The sequence below is a fragment of the Eublepharis macularius genome, chromosome 8 (assembly GCF_028583425.1).
Source record: "Eublepharis macularius isolate TG4126 chromosome 8, MPM_Emac_v1.0, whole genome shotgun sequence".
NCBI lineage: Eukaryota > Metazoa > Chordata > Lepidosauria > Squamata > Eublepharidae > Eublepharis > Eublepharis macularius.
In genome coordinates, this window is record NC_072797.1 from 137,926,207 (window position 1) to 137,947,457 (window position 21,251).

A 21,251-nucleotide genomic window follows, 5' to 3' on the forward strand; every position below is an offset into this window, starting at 1 on the left:
TTTCTTTTTCAACCCCCCCCAACTCTTTGTTTTACAAAAAGAGTGAATCTTCTCTATTCAACAGCTCTTTTAAAGCTACCTGTTTCCACCTGTTTCCTCCTTCATCCACCCCACCTTCCAACCAGTCAGCCTTACAGCTAGCCAGCTTCCCCTACTTGGCTAGGAATTCCTTCCCTGCCTATCCTGAAATCTCTTCCCTGCTCATCCTGCCACATATTCTGGTCCTTTTCTGGGCAACCACACACCTACTTTGCTAGCTAGGTTGGTTTTCTCAGAATAGCCAAATGAGAGGAACAGAATTTTGGGTTATAATAACTATAATGAGGCATTAGTCTAAACTAAGGTTGCCAAGCCTGCTGATCATCACGGTGGAAGAAAGTGGAGGGCTGCATCTGAACCTGAAAGTGATGTCACTTCCAGGTGACACTCTAGGAATGCCCAAAATCTCTATGGTAAAGACAATAGACATTGGAGGGATGCCTAGAGTGCTCCCTGTCACTTACAGGTTTGGACACAGCACCACCCACCCACCCAACTTTTCCCCTCTGCAACAATAAGCATCAGTAGACAAGTGAGTGGATTAGTAGGCAGGGAGAGCAATACAAGGAGGAGAGAATCATGGTAAAAGAACCACAAATACAAAGAACACAACCATGATGAACTTCCTACATGTGAAAATAATCATTTCAAAACTGTATCTTGTCTATAAATAATGTGTCACAACATCCTATATAAATCACTACATATACAAAAATCGCATATATTCATAAATGTACTATAAAAGAGTCATTATGTATATAGTTTCATCTTCAGTTGACAAATCATACAACAATTCCAGGAAATATTATATACAATATACAAAATGATTCAATAATCAGTTCCACCTCCAAACTGGAACACTGCCAAAATTCTTATCTTCGGGTAATACGAAAGCAAAGGATATTTACAATGCCTCGTGGGGGGGAAATTTCAATTATTTATCTTAATCCATAAGGGCGCAGACCTCCAACATTCTTGTCCTTGGATAGTGTAGTCTCTCTTGGATGAATAATCCAATTACTTCCACAAGTAAACATAAACAGGTGACCGAGAACTAGTTGGAACATTCCATTTTGATTTTTCTGTGTCAGAGCCGAAAACAGGGCCCTTTCTTCTTCTTCTTCTTCTTCTTCTTCTTCTTCTTCTTCTTCTTCTTCTTCTTCTTCTTCCGCAAGTCGTCTTACAGGCAAACTCTCATCTCAGTTTGGCAGCCTAACTGTTTTATTATCATTGAAAGGTTTAGTTTTGCCTTTTTTGTTGCTATCATTTTACTTTTCTTGCTAGTCTGTACTTTTGTTAAGACGATAAAATTACTCCGTTTTTAAACACCTGTCTCCTTCCCTTAGCTTTCATTAGGTACTTATTTACACCAAGAACTTGGAGCTGAGTATGCAATAGAGGGAGAAGACCTGCTAGTATCTATGAGTAATGCTATGCATGTATGGGATGTTCTCACATCCATATCCCAACACAGGGACCAGTTTGGGTAACATCATTACCTGACATTCATAAACATACCAACATAAAAGCATAGGTGTAACAAAAGCATACTGGCCCAGAAGCTCAAGTGATATAAATGAATGAAGTTGAACCATGCTGACCCAGGAAGCTTTACGTTTACGGCAGTGGTATATTTCAAGAGGGTAGCTGTATTAGTCTGTAGTAGCAGAACAAAATTCTAGTCTAGTAGCATCTTCAAGAACAACAAAATTTTCCTGGGTATAAGCTTTCTTAAGTCAGATATAATATGGTTAAAAAGTCTCTATTAGGACAATCTTTGCTGCAAACAATCAATGAATAAGAATTAAATAAGGGTGCAAACATATAAATAGGCTGAATTAAATGAGGGAGCATTATTCCAGATATTTGTGGCGGCATATCAGATTTTATTTCAGATGTCATTTCATGCTTTATGATGCTCTACTAGCATAGCTGTTGCTAAATAACGTATATCTCTTGGTAAGTGCTGACATACTGGCACAATGTGTCTTTCGAACATGCCGCTGAAGAAACAAAGCAGGCTGCTTTTTAAAAAAAGATGCTTAAATGTTTTCACAAGTTGTATCCTTTTTAAAAGCAGAAAAAAGAAGAAACCTGTTAGCTGTATACATGAGTCCAGTGGCTATTGTTTTCACAACATTTCTCAGTAACCACAAGTCGATTGTCATGCAACACGCCAGGCTGCATCAATCACACTGTGTTATGTTGTGTCACATAACATAACACAATATGACTGACGCCACCCAACTTGACATGCTGCAACATGGTGCAATACGTAAGAAAATTTTATACAGTTTTCCAGGAAAGCTGCTTGCACAAAACCTGCTTGTCAGAAACGTGTGGGGAGGAGGTGGAGGCGGAGGCCCATGAAGGGAGAAGTTGATGTACTTTAAAAGCCATACAATTCACAGCCAATTTACACAATTATAATAGATTTGATCAAAGCAACAGAACTGGGTCTCTAGAAGTTGCCCCTTTAACGGCAAGATGGCAAATAATACAAGCAATCACCCTGTTAATGTAACTGGATGAAAAGCCCCTTCTGCTTTCTCCACTGTTGCAAACATGCTCCGTGTTTATGCACCAGAGGCCCCTTCCTTGGGTCTTCTTGTGGCCTGATCTGTGATGGGTCATTCAGTTGCTCTTTTTGTAAAAAGAAAAATGAGGGACGCTGTATCCACTTGCTTGCACTGACTTTGTTTTGACGGGGTGGAGGTGGGGTAATTTGACCAGGGAAATAGAAAGCAGTTTGAGAACTGGCTGGCAAGAAGCAGCCTTTGGGAGCAACAGTGGCACCACAGTTGGTTTTGGAGGCTGACATTGTCTTTGGACTGGTGCAGCTGGTGTAAGTGGCCTTATTTGCTTCCTATCTGCTCTGCAAAAACAGCTGAGCCAGCAAAAACACAAGACTCCAGAACCTTCTCCTCGCAAGAAAAGTCGGCACAACCCTAGAACTTCTTGCTTCCTAAAGAACTGGAGAGTACAAAATACTATTGCTGTTGATCGGAGCTTTTTTTCTGGGAAAAGAGGTGGTGGAACTCAGTGGGTTGCCCTTGGAGAAAATGGTCACATGGCTAGTGGCCCCGCCCCCTGATCTCCAGACAGAGGGGAGTTGAGATTGCCCTCCGCGCCGCTCGGCGATGCGGAGGGCAATCTAAACTCCCCTCTGTCTGGAGATCAGGGGGTGGGGCCACCGGCCATGTGACCATTTTCAAGAGGTTCCGGAACTCCGTTCCACCGCGTTCCTGCTGAAAAAAAGCCCTGCTGTTGATATTTGCATCACAAAATATTCCTAAAAATAATTTAATACAATTTGATGATCTGGAAAGGACAAGTACCTTAAAGTACAATATCTGCTGTAAAGTAGGATTCTCCACCTTTCAACAGGTTAATCCAAATAACTCCAGGCCACACAATGTGTGCAAGGTCTGGAGTGTTGGCGTACGTAACTTCTCATTATTTGAACCTTGTGAGCCAACCACGTACCACATGGGAAGAGTGTGGAGGCTACTAGACAATGAGATTCAGGAGAAAATCCCTCCCCGACTTCAAACATGACAGTCTATATTTGTTTACTATTGGTATGGTAAACCCTGAACATGAAACAAAATTTAGGCAACACATTTCTGTAATAGGAAAATGTCTATTAATGAAGAAACTGAGGGATTTTTTTATCACACTGATTTATTTCATACCAAAAATATCATATCACCTAAGAAGCTTTCATTAATATCACCCCCAAACCCACCACTATGTTGGAAAGGCTGTGGTTCTATGGGTTCATTCGCACATTGTTGGTGGGAATGCCCTCAACTAAAAAAAATTTGGACAGAAATCCTAAAACAAATAAAAGTGATCACAGGTTATACAATTCCATTCGATCCTAAATTGATTTTTTTAGATCAATGGGATCCCTTATGGTTCCCACTATTAGAAAAGACTTAATTGAAAGTTTTTTGTCAGCAGCTAAATCATTAATAGCTTCCAATTGGAAATCCCCAAAAATCCCCACAATTGAACATTGGATGCTGAAAGTATGGTAGCACTATATTCAAGAGAAAATCTATGACAGCTTGTATCAATCACAAAACTACCCGAAAGAAACTGTTTTTTTCTCTAAATGGTTCCCATTTTTTGGATACTTAACGTGCAATGATATTCATCCTCCTAGGCACCTTTCCTTTGTATCTTTAAACTAAAAGAAACTGTTGCACTGTAATCACTGTTTCATCTGCTGTTAGATATTATAATCTCATTACACTACCTCTTATCCTGTAGACTATACTAGTGTTAATGTAAATTGATTCACAATATTGTATTTTATAGCAGCCTTGTATTTGTAATGTAATGTTTTAGAATAAAAATTTTAAATATAATTTTATATATATCATGAAGTAGTAGTCAGGGCTGCAAAATAAATATACCTACTACTAGGCTTGCCAAAGTTTCATTTCAAAAATAGCAGGATAGTATCTTGAGAAGTAGGAATTTGGAACTGGGTAGGAAGCAGAAGGGCCAATGACAGAACCAAGGGGATAAAATGGTGGGTCATAAATAGACAGTCTGGAGGGGTGTGGGAGAAGTTAATGGCAAAAAGTCTTTGTCAAGTGGGATCTGAAGGGAGCTCTGTCCGGCATTTCAAACTCTGTTTGTCCACCAAGACAAAGTTTTATCAGCTAGGCCACTAAAATAACTGATTTGATAATCCTATCTAATCTCTTCAAAGATGCAAAATCGTCTCCGGAAATGTCATATGGCATACGAAGAACCATCCTTAATAGGGGGTTTCTCCCATATTCCATCAGAATCATACAGTTCCTGGATAGGCATCATCAGGGCTTTTTTTTCTGGGAAAAGAGGTGGTGGAACTCAGTGGGTTGCCCTCGGAGAAAATGGTCACATGGCCGGTGGCCCCGCCCCCTGATCTCCAGACAGAGGGGAGTTGAGATTGCCCTGCGCGCCGTCGAGTGGCGCGGAGGGCAATCTCAACCCCCCTCTGTCTGGAGATCAGGGGGCGGGGCCACCGGTCATGTGACCATTTTCAAGAGGTTCCGGAACTCTGTTCCGCTGCGTTCCCGCTGAATAAAAGCCCTGGGTATCATAAATAAAATGAGTTACATTACCACAACATCATGGGTATTTTGGTAAGGCATACATGTGCCTCTCTGTAAATATCCTAGCAGACATGTATCCCTTTAAAATAAAAGACTGGAAAACAAAATCAGATTCTCTGCAGGCAATGCCTAGGAGGTGCTCAAATAGCCAATGGGTATTCTATTAGATTAACTAGGATGGTTATAACGACATGCAAAAACAGAGCACTGGTGCAGTTTCATAACACGACATTCGAATTCATTCAAGAAAACATTACAAATTCTGGGATTGAGCTGGTAATCAGAAGAGGATGCATTCCTTTAAAAAGAAAGAGAGAAGAGGACAACCATTGCACAGTTTAACCTCCACTGACCTTTGAACTCTGAGGGGGGTCATACACATGTCACTGTTCCCAGCTGTCTTTCTGACACTCTGCCCATTGCAGGGTCTTAGCCCTTCCCATTTTGTGGAGGTATTGATCTGTTGGCGGCAATGTGCTGGATAATTAGCCAGGAATTAGGGTTTCTATTACAGCCAGGAGGTTGCCCCAGCTGATTTATCACCTGAATAATTTACTGTGATTGAAAGGAAATTAAAATGAACTCCATTCGACAACTGTGCACTTTTATGGGCTTTAGTGAAGACTCAAAATCCAAATTAATAGCCTGGTGCTGTTTAATAGTCTGCTGAGAGTAAATAAGGGAAGGTTTTTCTCTGCTGCGGCTGAGCTTTCTTGCGAGGGATTGTCGTTTCTCTCCCACCTCCCCCAATATAACTACTGATGGACAAATGTAATTTCACTTGAAGGAGATACAACTGTAATAATGATTAAATTGCTTTAAAGTTACGAATAATCCTTTTGGGGTTATAGCTGACCTTTCATCTAATATCATTTTGAGCAGGGCTTTTTTTCGGGGAAAGGAGGTGGTGGAACTCAGTGGGTTGCCCTTGGAGAAAATGGCCACATGGCTGGTGGCCCCGCCCCCTGATCTCCAGACAGAGGGGAGTTGAGATTGCCCTCCATGTCACTCCTCTGTCTGGAGATCAGGGGGCGGGGCCACCAGCCATGTGACCATTTTCAAGAGGTTCCGGAACTCCGTTCCACCGCGTTCCTGCTGAAAAAAAGCCCGGATTTTGAGGCAAATTTAAGGTTAATCATACAAAAACAAAGAAGCTGTATCCTATATTATCATTTCTGTTTACATTCATGCATTCACAAACCACTGGATGAAAACTACTGTGTGTGGCATATCTGCTGCTGATTCAGGAACAGGTATACACGATACTCTGGTAGTAAGTAGTTTCTGATACACAATTCTTTGTGTCTGCTTCTTTACAATGTGTTGGTTGTCCCTGTTCAAATTTTGAAATTCTTAATGTAAACTGAAAATTTTAACACAAAATTGTAATTCACAATTCAAGGGTTTTAGACTGGTTAGAAACTTCTGAATATTTTGATTTTGCAGGTGTCAAATATGCAACCCCATAAGCTGTCAATTAACAAAGGTCATTTATCAAACACAGTTGGTCAAATATCACAATGCAATCAAATATGGAAACCAAATATTATTGCATGTCAAATATAGGTATGAAATATCTCATGTACATCCAACATCATCACCAGGAGATTTGGGGGGAATACATTTATTTCCCTCCTACCACAAGTATTCAGATACATTAAGTCGTACTGCTTATATACATGTTCTAGGAACAAATATCTAATACTCAACAGGAATTTCAAACCAATAAAACCAATGCTCAGGGAAACACAACAATAGCATTTCAAGACTTGTTTGATATCATTTGGAACTTCTCCAGCATACAAATTCTTGCCTGATTATATTTGCTAATTTGCTACCTGCCCTACCAAAATAAAAAAAAGACCAGCACCCATTCCGACATCACCCATTACCTGCACCACATACTAAGATTGCCAGCATAAGCCTGGGAACTAGTGGAAGACTTTCCTAGGTGATGGGGGGAGGACCTCCCAGCAACATTATGACATTACCAGCTGATATCACTCTATGGTTTAGTCATAGAGTTTTGCTCAAATACTGAAGTGTTCCTGCGACGCGCCAACATCACGCCAGGCACATGGGGAGTGGCATTAGTGTGCTGGGACACTGCCCAACTGACCCCAATTTTCCCATCATTTTTCTCCCATCACCCAGCTGAGTCACAGCAGGAAGCACCTGCCACCAGTGGGAACTTGGCAACCCTACCACATGTGCATCACTGAGTACCAGAGATTGGTACTGTCCATCCTGTTGTTTGTGCAGATCTGATCCATAGGAAAACCAGTTTCTGCTCCTAGCTCACCCTTGACTGATCAGGTCAGTTATTCGTAACTGAACTGGATATCAGTATTCCCAGGGCTTTTTTTCTGGGAAAAGATGTGGTGGAACTCAGTGGGTTGTCCTCGGAGAAAATGGTCACATGGCTGGTGGCCCCGCCCCCTGATCTCCAGACAGAGGGGAGTTGAGATTGCCCTCCGCGCCGCTTGGCGGCGCGGAGGGCAATCTCAACTCCCCTCTGTCTGGAGATCAGGGGGCAGGGCCACCAGCCATGTGACCATTTTCAAGAGGTTCCAGAACTCCGTTCCCCCACGTTACCCCTGAAAAAAAGCCCTGATTATTCCACAGTGTGGGTTATAAGTATTACCATAACCTGTAATGATAACATTGCTAAAGGATTTAAAGAAAGAGAGATCGGTACTTATCAGTTTCGTTCGAAATTGTCTTGGGTTTCTTGCTTTTTGGACAGGTTTTTGTCACACTTCACTGAACTCCAGGGACACTTCACAAGAATAGAACTACATGTCATAATATAAATGGCATCAAGTCCTTGATGAATAGGGGGACGTGTGTTGTGACGTAGATTCTGGGCATAATAACTTTTTGCTATGCAGTGATACTAGTAATCAACCCATGATGAACTCTGCATCAACATCAAATTTATAATCTCTGTCTCACTGCCCTGACTATTGTCTGATGTCATGTATTGCATGATGTCATATTGCATGAGGAAACTATGGTGGGGGAGAGGGGGTTTTCCATGCAATGGCATGGACACAGGCCAATATTACCATGAGTATTCCACAGCATCACATGGAGATACAGCGGAAAGCCAGTATGGTGCAGTGACAAGATTAGTGGACTAGGACCTGGGCAACCCAGGTTTGATTCCCTGCTCGGCCATGGAAGCTCTCTGGATTACCCTGGGCCAGTCACATACTTGCAGCCTCACCTTCCTCACAGTGTAGTTGTGAGGACAAAATGGGGAAGAGAATAATGTAAGCTGTTTTGGGTCTCCATCGGGGAGAAAGATGGAGTGTAAATGAAATAAAATAAGAAATAAAAGTATCCCACACTTCATTGACAGATCACTTCCCATTTTATCTCCTAGCACACCAATGACTTCACAGGTAGCAGATACTCCTTTAAAAAAATATGTTTATGCAGTAGCATAACTGAGCCCTATTAAAATCCACTGAAAGCAACGGGAGAGATAAGTAAAAGTCCGAATCGGTCCCATTTAAATCAATAGGATTGTTTTGTTGTGGTTAAGACATGGATTCTGTTTTTACATCAAAGAACCACACTAATTTTGTTACATCATATCCCACTATGAAATACAGGAAGCTAGTTTACAAATAGGGTGGCTAATTCTTGGAAGCCACAAATTGAGAAAAGGTCAAGGGGTGGGGCAAGACAGAGCACACCCACCCCGGGTCAGAGTCACTGGAGTGAATGAGGAGTATGTATGCCCAGGGCAGGGTTGCCGACCTTCAGGCGAGGCCTGGAGTACTCCTAGAATTATGACTGATCTTCAGATCACAATGACCAGTTCCTCTGGAGAAAATGGCAGCTTTGGAGGGTGGGCTGTTTGGCATTCTGTCTGCTGAACTCCCTCCTCTCCCCAAACTCTGCCCTTCCTAAACTCTGCCCCCAAATCTCCAGGAATATCCCCAACCAGAGTTGGCAACCCTAGCCCAGAGGCAGAGCTGAAAGTCAAAAGAGTAAAACCTACAGAAAATGCTCTATCCATCTAAGTGTACTGCTATTCCATGAAGAAATTCACCTGATATGGTCAGAGATTCCTATTTTGCTAAAGGAATAAAGCAAGAATCAAAAGGACATGTAACTCAAGCAGGTGAGCACACCGTAGTTTATGTGCACTCTCCCTCTCCCCCCAACCTCTCTCTCTCTCTCTCTCTCTCTCTATATATATATATATATATATACATACACACAGACATACGTACACAGCACATTATTAAGGAAGTAAGCAATTTACATTAGGAATTTAGAACACACTCTGGGACACAATTCATCCATATTACAGATGGAACACAGACTAAAAGTCTCCAGTTCAAAGGAAAATCAGTGAATTCACAGTGCAAAGAACTCAAAACCCAGGCAGGTATTCAATCACAGAGAGAGAGAGAGAGAGAGAGAGAGAGAGAGAGAGAGAGAGAGAGACTCAATCAGGGGGTCAAAGGGAGGGAGGGAGATTCTCCTGAGTGATTCTTCTATTCTTGCCCTGATTTCTCCTCATTTGCAACATCATTTCAAAGGTTCTATGTAGGTAGGTTTCAAAGAGACAATATCAAATACAAGGTATCAGTTATCAACAAATATCAAAAACAATGTATAGATTATCCAATACTACTGAATATCAAATAAGATTATAAAACGCTGAAATCAGTTTTGAAACATCAAATATTGGGTATCAAACACTGTTTGATGAATAGCGGATAAAAAAGGTAGGTATGGGGCAAAGTAAAGAAGGAAAACTTGCTTAAAATATTACCTGCTCTGGTTTGATTGGTTCAGTTGTTGTGAAGATGTCAGAATAATGTTGTCTTTCAAAGACTCTATCCAACACTTCTAACTGCTGCTGAGTGAAAATATCTCCCCGCATTTGCTTCCGAAGGAAATCTCTACCCGGGAGAGAATGGCCGTTTGGTACTGGAGACTCCTGGATACCTTTCCAAGAGGGAAAAAATAGAGATACAGATATATAGCTGTTAAAATGGCAATAACTGGGTTTTTTACATTTGATTTCTATAAATTTATAACAGAAGTTATAAAACTCAGATGTGTATTTTATTTAATTTCATTAGAACATTTGATATAGTTAACTGTATGTTTTTATACTAATAAGAGAAATTTATCTCTGACGCGACAAAGGGAACAGCTTCAACAAGATCATACAGCTATTGAATAACTGACAATTAAATGTGAAAGGAGTCAAAAGTATCTATAGCATAGGACAAAAAAGTCACAAAATACAATTGCTTGCCTCCTAGAGTAAATCCATACTACAGAACAGTAAAAACTGGATCCTTCCTGTCTAGAATTTCTGCAGGCACAAGGGGGACAATTTTTGTTGATTGCGCCTCCCACAGGAGACCTCTGAGCAATTCCTTCCATCCCACCTCACCCCACCCAGGCAGGAGCAACATTTTGGGATGTGTTCTTAGGAGGGGGGAATTTGTGAAAATCACTGCCCTCCGTGCATGTACAGAAAGTCTAGGCAGAATCCAAGCCACAAGGTACATGTAGTCGTATCTTTTAATGACCGGTTTTGTTCTCTTTAAAGCAAAAAAAAATGTCATCCATTCTTGTACTTGCATTGTGAGATGTCGAAACCTAATAAAAATTATATTCTAGTACACCAAAGGGCAAAAAGAAACAAATATGTAAAAGCGCACAGAATCGTTTTCTCTACTTCTCCAAATAATATAATGTCTAGCGGAACAAGTGCTGGGTTTAATCAACCATGGCTTATAAAATTAAAACTCTGCTTGGAAGTTGCGTGGTAGCAAAAGGACAGAAACCCCTTTCTGCAGAGCATGGAAATGTTTGTTTTAAATTCCAGGTTAAACCAACATTATTTGCAATTGGGCTTGAAAGTTGTATATTTATATAATGCAGTGGTGTTGAAACAAAAATAAAAGTTCTACTTCTGCTGTACTGAGAATGGTATCATCATTCTCGTAGGGTACATGCATTGGTTTATGTGAAGTTACTCAGAATGCCATAATTACTAAGTCAGTAATGATGTTAAGGTTATTGTTCAAATTTCTTTTTTTTTTTTTTTTTTTTGAAAAATTTTTTATTGGGTTAGAACATTTTTATTTTTACATTACAATCAATTTTCCCCTAATTTTTCGTTTCTAACCCCCTCCCTTTCCCCCCCTTTTGTTGACTTCCAACAGCTTTCCCACCCTCTGTCCCTTTTCCCTTACTTCTATTAAATTCCTCTGTCTAAAACAGATATACATTCTCCATTATATTAAGCAGTGCATCATTAACTCCTTTAATTATTATACACCCAAACTATACGTCTTTAGATAAACAATTTATCCCATTTTCCAGTTTTGAATAATTCTATATAAACCTATATATCATAAACCATAAAAATTTCCCACATTTAAATCAAACAATTTGATTTGTTCTCTATATATTACTCATTTCAACTTTTTATGGTAATTCTATATAACTCCTCAGATACTCAATCAATTTAACTCTTCTATACATTCAGTTTGGTGCATATAAATCTTGTCAAAGAAAGAAAATATTGTTAGTTAGTCAATCCTCATGTTTAAACCTTATCATTAATTATTCTCTATCAGTTGACCTATACATATCTATATATATCTCAATCAATTAATCTAACTGCTTATAAATTCACATTTCTCTTCCTCCCCCGGTAAAGTCACCCCTCTCTTTTATACTTTTATTATGTTTCAGTAGTTCTCAAACTGCCACAGTTTTCCTCCCACCTCCCATTTCTTCTCCAGGTATTGTTTCAGCTTCTCCCAGTCTGTGTTGAACTGCCCTGAGTCCAGATCTCTCAGTTTTCTTGTCATCTTGTCCATTTCAGCCATATACAGCAATTTGTAGATCCAATCTTCAATAGTTGGTACTTCTTGTACTTTCCATTTCTGCGCATACAAAAGTCTAGCTGCTGCAGTCATATAAAAAATCAACGTCCTATGATGGGCTGGAATTCCCTCCATTCCCAAGTTTAGCAGCAGGAGTTCTGGGTTCTTATTTATTTGAAACTGTAAAATTTCACTCATTTCTCTTATTATTTCCCCCCAGAACTGCCTAGCTACCTCACACGACCACCACATATGATAGAGGGAGCCCTCATGTTTCTTACATTTCCAGCATTTATTAGAAGTATTCAAATTCCCTAGCGCAATCTTCTTTGGTGTCATGTACCAACGATAGATCATTTTGAAAATGTTCTCTTTAATATTAATACATGTCGTTGTCTTCATTGTAGTTTTCCACAAGTATTCCCATGCCTCCATTGTTATTTCTTTATTAAAATTTATAGCCCATTTCACCATCTGTGTTTTAACTATCTCATCCTCAGTATACCATTTCAGCAATACTTGGTATACCTTGGATATTCTTTTCTTGTCTTCTTTAAGAAGGGTCTGCTCTAGTTCCGAGTTCTCTGTTCGTATGCCCCCTTTTGCAAAGTCTGAGTTATATAAGTCTCTAATCTGTCTATACTGAAACCAATCATAGTTAGTTGATAGTTCCTCTTGCGTCTTTATTCTAAGTTTAGATACTTCAATCTTAGTTATTTCTTTATACGTTAAACATTGTTGTTCATTATCCACAGCTCTCGGATCTATCACCTCATATGGAACCACCCACAAGGGGGTTCCTTCTTGTAAGTAAGTTCTATACTTCTTCCAGATTGTAAATAGACTTCTCCTTACAAAATGATGCAGGAACATCGAGTTGACCTTTACTTTGTCATGCCATAGGTATGCGTGCCATCCAAAAATTTTTTTATATCCCTCTAGGGCTAATAGTTTCTTATTCTTTAATGTCATCCACTCTTTTAGCCAAACTAGGCAGATTGCATCATGGTAAAGTCTCAGATTGGGCAGTTGCATTCCGCCTCTCTCCTTTGCATCTTGTAAAACTTTTACTTTCACTCGAGGCTTCTTGCCTGCCCAAACAAAATCTGATATTTTCCTCTGCCATTTTTCAAATTGTTTAGAGTCTCTGATGATTGGTATTGTCTGTAACAAAAACATTACTCTTGGTAACACATTCATCTTAACTGCTGCAGGTTATTGTTCAAATTTCTTTACAAGCAGCATCCTGAAACACTTTGTCTAGAATATGACATAAAGATGCATGACACAATTCACAATCCTATAAGTTTTTCTAGGCCAGATCAGGCAATATAAAGGCAACAAAGGGGCTTAACACTGGAATCGGTTATGTGTGGCCAGATCACATGGCCGATTTCCAGATTTTATCTGATCCCATGACTGAATACCCAATTTCAGCATTAACTGTTACCTGCCCCTCTGAAGGATTTTGGAAATTGAACAGATGCCGAGTCCTTACTCCTTATCAAGTTTGAGGGAGCAACTCTCCTTTGCATTGTTCAATACTGCCCCCGTAGGGAAGACATCCAAGGAATCATACCCAAATTTCTTTAGAGGACAGAAGAATACAAATGGAGTAAACAAGTAATAAATCAGGAGTACTGTAACTGTACACGTGCTCATCACAAATAAGAGTAAAGTAAGTGGGAATTACAGCTGCACCTGCTTGGATGTAATTTACAACTATGTTCAGAGACAGAAGAGCTAACCATTCCCTATTCCTGATGCTGTACCTTTAATAGCACCCCAGGACAAGTAGATCAAGCAGCAGTTGAAGGGTAAGCTGTAGGGCAACCAGAGACAGGACATTTTCAGAAGGGGCACCTTGCCTTTGGAACGCCCTCCTCCTTGAAACTCACTTGGCACCTATTTTATTTTTTTTAGGAACCAGATCAAATCATTTTACCTTCATCCATGATTTTAATGAAAAGGCTATTTGTATTTTTAGTGATCTTATGGGCCACTTCTAGCCTGATGTGTTAATTTTAAATACTGTTTTACGTTCTCTCCTAAAAATTTTCTTTTTATGCTGTTTTTATATCCCTTATAGGATCTTTGTTTTATTGCTGGTTTTAATATTGAACGTATTTACGCTCTATTGTTTTTATGATTTTATTATGTGTTGACTTCACCTTGTGAGCTGCCATAATCAGATTTCTGGGCAGGCAGCATATACATTGTCTAAATACACAGTTCTGCCCTCTGGTGCAAAACATAGTTCCATATACTGTCCTTTTTAAAAGACAGAATTGTCCCTCCTCCCTTGCTTATTGCATGGGATTATAGGACCATCTGTCTTTTCAGCAACACGGCAAAGCAAAACAAAACAAGGTCATTTATTCCTCTCTGAAGGGGTAGTGCAGACAGTAGAAGAATGGGTTACTTTACTGCTGAATTAATGTAGGAGCGTATGACTAGTATTTTAGAAAAGTAAAGACATACTGGGCAGCAGGTTTTTTTTCCTGGGGAAAGAGGTAGTGGGATTCAGTGGGTTGCCCTTGGAGGAAATGGTCACATGGCTGGTGGCCCCGCCCCCTGAACTCCAGACAGAGGGGAGTTGAGATTGCCCTCCGTGCCGCTCAGCGGCGCGGAGGGCAATCTAAACTCCCCTCTGTCTGGAGATCAGGGGGCGGGGCCACCAGCCATGTGACTATTTTCAAGAGGTTCCGGAACTCCGTTCCACTGCACTCCGGCTGAAAAAAAGCCCTGCTGGCCAGTATCCGACACTTCCTCCAGACTAAGGAGCCTTCTTCAACTCAAGTGGCTCTTCCTCCTACAGAAGAGCTGAAAGTTGGAAGAAGTTTCCTAAGGTTGGAAGAATGCTCCACTCGGTCAGATACAGGCTACTGTTATTTCTAGCAAGACAGACACACATATTTTGAAAAAAAATGCGATGTGACTGCAATTAGCATAAGGCAATTACTATGAGAGATTTTACAAGAAATATAGTAAAGTGTCCAGTAGCACCTTTAAGACTAAAGATGCTACTGGACTCTTTACTATTTTACAATAAATATGTTATACAAAGACTCATCTAAGATGTCCTACCCTCTGGTTAAGTATTGGACTATTATTTAGGAGACCCATGTCCAAATGCCAAGAAGGTCATAGTCTGTGCCTCTCTCTCTCTCTCTCTCTCTCTCTCTCTCTCTCTCTCTGACATCATTTTCTGGCATGACAGTGGAGCTTCAGGTCATACTGAAGCCCAATTAATTAAAAATGGCCCATTTAGAGGTGATTTTTAATTAATTCAGCTCTCACATCACCCCCAGCTTCCGCATCATTCAGGGAAAACCCCACGGCTTCCTCCCCCAACCCTCTGTACTCCTGCTTTGGCCCCTGGGGAACTAAGACTGCAATCCTAAAGACAGTTTCCTGGAAGTAAGCCACATTGGATAACATAGGGCTTTCTTCTGAGTACACCTAGGACAGCTCTCTTAGTAACACTACCGTAAGTAGGACTGCCAGCCCATCGCTTGCAACCGGTGGAAGATCACGAGGTGTACCAACACCAACTCAAACTGGAAGTGATGTCATGACACCAGGGTGACATGATGGTTTTACATTAGAGTTTGGGACAAATGCTAGAGCATTGCCCAATGCAATGACATTGCTTCCAGGTTGTGCCAGAGACGATGTCATGGCAGAACTTAGAACTGTTACTGTTTACTTTTTCTTTATTCTTATTTTCTGCCCTTTCTATGGTATTTTATTTCTATTAATAAAATAAAAATAACTTTTGGATGGGGGGAAAGAAATGATGCCATGGCACTGGCACAACACTTATCCTCCTGCCTCCCCTTCCCCACAGCATTTTCCCACTGCCCAATGGAATGGTGGCAGATAGAGCTGAAAGGGGCAGGAGTGTGTGCCTGCCCCCCAAGTGCATACCTGGCCCAAGGTCAGCCAGCAAGCTTCCATGGCAGAATTGGGTTTCAACCCACAGTCTCCCAGATCATACACTCTAACCACTGCACCACACTTTGGCTAGGTTTGAACTGATTATTTAGGTTCCCGAAGCACTTTTTTGTTTATATGTGCATTCACTAGGTAGGTAAAAAGATGACTAAAAAGCACAACAGGATCAGAGCTCTTTCTCCACTTGTATCTGTGCTGCCCAGTTCTACAAAATTCACCTTCTGCCCTAAATAGCCAGGGCTTTTTTTCAGCTGGAACACAGTGGAACGGAGTTCCGGAACCTCTTGAAAATGGTCACATGGCTGGTGGCCCTGCCCCCTGATCTCCAGACAGAGGGGAGTTGAGATTGCCTTCCACGCTGCTGGAGCAGCGTGGAGGGCAATCTAAACTCCCCTCTGTCTGGAGATCAGGGGGCGTGGCCACCAGCCATGTGACCATTTTCTCCGAGGGCAACCCACTGAGTTCCACCACCTCTTTTCCCAGAAAAAAGCCCTGTAAATAGCTATGCACATACAAGCACAACCATTTTAGTTTCAATCAAGTATAATAATATTCATTTTAATTTCTCTTACAAATTTAGGCATTACCGCTTTATGCTGTTAAATGCTTGTTACATTTCATTAGGAAGGTTCCAACATCCTATTTTTAACACTGTTACTTTTTTACATGTACAAATTGTAAAGAAAGAAGGATTTTTCAAATGAGGTCTAGAAGACAAGAGTAGCCAAAAGCCAATGTACTAACTATACGAAATAAATTCATTTAAAAAGTAATATTTCCATGGCTTTGCAATAACAAAATTAACCTCAATCCCAATCAGAGTTACACTTAAATCTGTTTAGGATAGTACTGTAAATTACCATAAACATCAATCTTTTTTTCATTTATGTTGCCAAATACTGGAGTGTCAACACCTCAATAACCGTTTTGAAGGCAAAATATAAGAGTCATCACTAAAATCCAGGTTGTGTGTGATTTGTAATAATGAGTGATAATTCAGAACTGAATGTGACAACGGCACTTGTATGGAATTTGTCAAAATCTGCATCCCTATAATAATTTATCTCAATACTCACATAAATGTGAGATCATTACCATTACCATCAGACATTGTTTTGAGTGCACCAGAACGTCTCTGGTAATTAAAAATAGTGTTGGCAGACTTCTAATAGTTCACATTGTAAATATGCTCCGGGGAGCGGTAAAGGAATTCTTCATCCAGTCATTCCATCATGCTGGAAAATTGTGCCTTCGCATATACCACTAGCATTCTAGTCCTACGTATCCTTCTGACATCAACAGGATGCACTTCTAAGCAAATACGGGAGTGCCAGGGATCCAGAGAATCATGAAACCAAGGGAGCTTTACACTTGTTTTATTGGAGTAGAAATCTTTCCATACAGCTTTCCAAACTGCATTTGAAACTGAACGAGTGGAGTTGTAAAAGCCAATGATGATATAACAGTCAGTCCCACCCACCCCCAAAGACTCCACTGAGACAATGCCAGCTTTTTGATGTGAGCATCAGTAGCTCTTTGGATCCCACCCACGGTTAGGACTGGGATGGTGCAGATGTGTTTCAGCACATATACAGACACAGACAAACACCATTATGCCTCTCAGCCGCATTCTCTCTAGCCGAGACTCTTGTAAAAATCTCTTGAGCCCCTCTCCCTCTTGCAAGGTCAAAGCCTTTGACAAGACATTCATGCACTTAGGGTTGTCAACCTCCACGAGGTGCCAACAGTTACAGAGACCCATTCTCCTGGAGGAAATGGCACCGTTGGAGGGCAAACTCTACGGGATCATATCCACTCTGAGAACCTCCCCATGCCAAACTCCACCTTTATGAAGCACCATCTCTGAATCTCCAGGAATTTCCCAAGCCAGAGCTGGGAATCCTGTGTGCAACTCAGCTGCACAGTCCACAACATGCAAAACACAGGAAAAAATGAAAAACAGCCACTGGGTGGAGTCAAGAAAGATCTCCGCCAAAGCATTTATTTCTGCCCACACTGGGGCAGAAATGGTAGAGAGCCCTTTGCCTTTTGCCTCAGCTCATGTGGAAGTAAATCGATATTTTTATCCTACCACCTCCTCCAAGAATCTCATGGCAATATACATTTTATTCTCACAACAGTCCTGTAAGGTAAGTTACATGGAGAGACAGTGGCTCAAGGTCCCCCATGATTAAGCAGATACTTGTACCTGGGCTTTCCCAGAGCATAGTCCAGTACCCTAACCACTGTACCACACTGGCAGTGAGTTTGTCTTTAACAGCAGTGTACCTCAGAAGTAAGCGCTGATATTTTAAGTTGGGCTTACTCGCATGTTTGTCTACATCTCAGTTCTGAGCAAATCCAAAGGGGAAAAAAATCTTGTGTTTTGTCAGTAATAATGATTAAAACTTCGAATAGTGCTACAATCCAAACCCTTACATTCTTGGCCTTTACAACAACCCTGTGTGGTAGGTTACTGTTATTTTCATTTTACAGCTGCAGCTGCTGGTTATTAACTTGCCTAAGGCCACCTAGCCCAATGAGTCCATTATTTCTTTATTTATATTTATGTATTTATTCATGTTTTTATACCCCCCCTTTTCCCCAAAGAGGATCTAAAGCATCTTACACCTCTGTTATCTTCTCCTCTGTTTTATCCTTAAAACAGCCACCCTTAAAACAATGAGATAAGTTAGGCTGACAGGGAGCGACTGGCCAAAGTCACCCAGCAAGCTTCCATGGCAGACTAAGGGCCAAGCTAGACGTGATGAATTACACTTGAATGGCAAGTGAACAGACTCACATGTATTCCTCCCTGTTCACTTGCGCTCCGTGATCGAGTGGAGTGCAAGTGGAGTGCAAGTGAACAGGGAGGAATACATGTGAGTCTGTTCACTTGCCATTCAAGTGTAATCCGTCACTTCTAGCTTGGCCCTTAGGAAACAAACTTGGGTTTTCCAGATCCTGACACTCTAAACACTACAATGTGCAGAAAGACCTTCTGCTGAGATCATCCATGTCCAGCCTTATATCACCAAGATTCAAGTTTCAAACAGAAATGTATGGCTACAAATGTTTGACCACCTTGATTATGTAAATAGGCCTACCACTGGGCAACTGATGGCTTTACTGAAAATTATTATTATTAGGATTTTTTACTTTAATAGTCTGAAACGTCCCTCCAAGTTTTCCACTAAAGTCAAATTATTAAAGATGAGACAGAAGCCAAATGTGTACAGTAACACCTCAATGTCATTCATTCTGTCCTTTCCTGAAAACTTTCTACTCTGAAATGTGCTTTATCATGAAAGACTAGCCATTACCCTGAATAAATCTATCTGTAGAAAAATCTGATCAGAGAATACCCATTTCTCATGTAAACCGAAGCAATCTCTATTGAACGAATCACATAACTGGACCACCAGAAGAATAACTTACAGGTCAACCCCTCCCTCCCCTGAGATTGTTTTATGTTCAGGAGGAATCTGTGCTTTCATATTTGATCCTGAAACTAAACTCTCCCCTACATCCCTCAGGCCCAAGAAAAGTAATGTGTCCCATTTAGGCAGTAACCCTAAACATATTCACCACATAGAATTATGTTGTTTACTTTCAGATAAACCTATTTTTCATCAAGGTTTTTAGATCCAGTTCAGAAAAAATTCTGGGGAGATCTTCCGTTAATGACTCTGGTCCGCCAGTTCTGGCCACATTTTTCAGGGCTAGACCAGCTCCAAGCTCCTGTTATTATGCTAGACAAAATAAATAAAACTGGAATAAGAAATATGTAAGCGACTCCACTCTACTGCTATGATGTTATTAAACATATTCTACTATGTGATTTTTAAGGTTGATAGTTTAGTAAATGAAGAAGCTATAGAACAGAATACTTTGAGTAGTCCTTATTCACAAGCGTAGGGTCCCCCCCCACTCCCACATTAAACTCACTCTGTCCAGATTCTTCACCTGATTAATATAGCCACATTATTTCACCTTATATAGGCTAATTAGGAAATGATTTAATTATACATTTTAAAATATTTTACCATGATGTAAAACCCACTTTCTTTTCCCTGCTGCCTGTAACTGAGACTGGATAAAAGACCTTGTTCACCACTCGGAAGGCTTTGTTTACAAACTAAAGATTGTAGAGTTATGTATATCTACTACCTTCATCTGGCATGCAGTTCTTAAATAGCAAAGCAGTTATTTCAATATCGTAAAGCAGTGGGAGAGTTCTTTGCATGTACTCTGTTGGAGCTTTCTAAATGCTGTTGTAGGGTAAGGTTTTTATGTTCTGAAGGACAATATCACTAAGAAAAAGCTTTATATTTTGCAGTGCACGCGACTGATGATTGCACAAATGTTTTCAAGAGAAATCACTATATTTCTCCAAGATGAGTATAGGTTTTTGCTGTAGATCAAAGTGAGGAGGGAGGGAGGGAGAGGTTGAGGAGAGAGAAAGAAAAGATAAATCATCAGAGATCCAAAAATACTTTTCATTTGGAGAAGATATCAGACCATTTTGATGGCACTGATAGAGTCTCAGCTCTGTCTCCATTACCCACTGAAGGCAGCCGGAGTCGGGAGTTGACAACAGTAGATTATATTCCCTATAAGATGGTCACCAATATATATATATATGATCTTCAACCTCTATTGATTGACCAATTTCACAAGCAAAGACTGGTGAAATGAAGCTGAAATGAACATCATGCTTTAACTCATTGAACCTATCAGGCCTGAGTTAATCTCACTGTCCACTGTCTCTGATAGAATTCAATTGATCAATCATGTTTCGGTGATAGTACCATTTCACTGGCTTATTGCTTCTTCATTTCAAAGCTTGACCTGTTAGATATAGTTGGACCACTGCTGGTCTCAGATACACAGAGATCAGCATTGCTACCAAAGTCTATTGTCTTGTGTGCAAGAACGTGAGAATTTTTGTCTTTTATCTCATGCATACAAGCAATATTGCAGCCATAATGACTATAGCAAATATAACTCCATGAAATACAATCTTAGGATTATTCTTAAAATTTCCTCTATTACTCCTGCCTTTCTTGTCATCTGTTTCATAATCAATCCATTGCATTTTCCTAGTTAAAAACAATAATAATTTTAATTTCTCACTGTTTATATGCAGGAATATCTAGAAAAAAATGCTATCGCATGTATTCTGGTTTTCACAATAGACCAGGCAGTTTTAAAACCATGAGAAAGAAAAAAAAATCATTTGCAATACTGAAAGACTGGATATAAA

General features: G+C 40.3%; 1 protein-coding gene across 2 annotated transcripts in view; it reads right to left on the bottom strand.

Moving 5' to 3' along the window:
• Nucleotides 1-21,251, bottom strand: part of PAX5 (paired box 5) — a 362,503-nt gene that overhangs the window by 246,986 nt on the left and 94,266 nt on the right. For both annotated transcript variants that reach the window (XM_054987283.1, XM_054987282.1), the window contains exon 6: nt 9,949-10,124. In XM_054987283.1, coding sequence (XP_054843258.1) covers nt 9,949-10,124 — 176 coding nt within the window. The remainder of the gene's footprint in view (nt 1-9,948; nt 10,125-21,251) is intronic.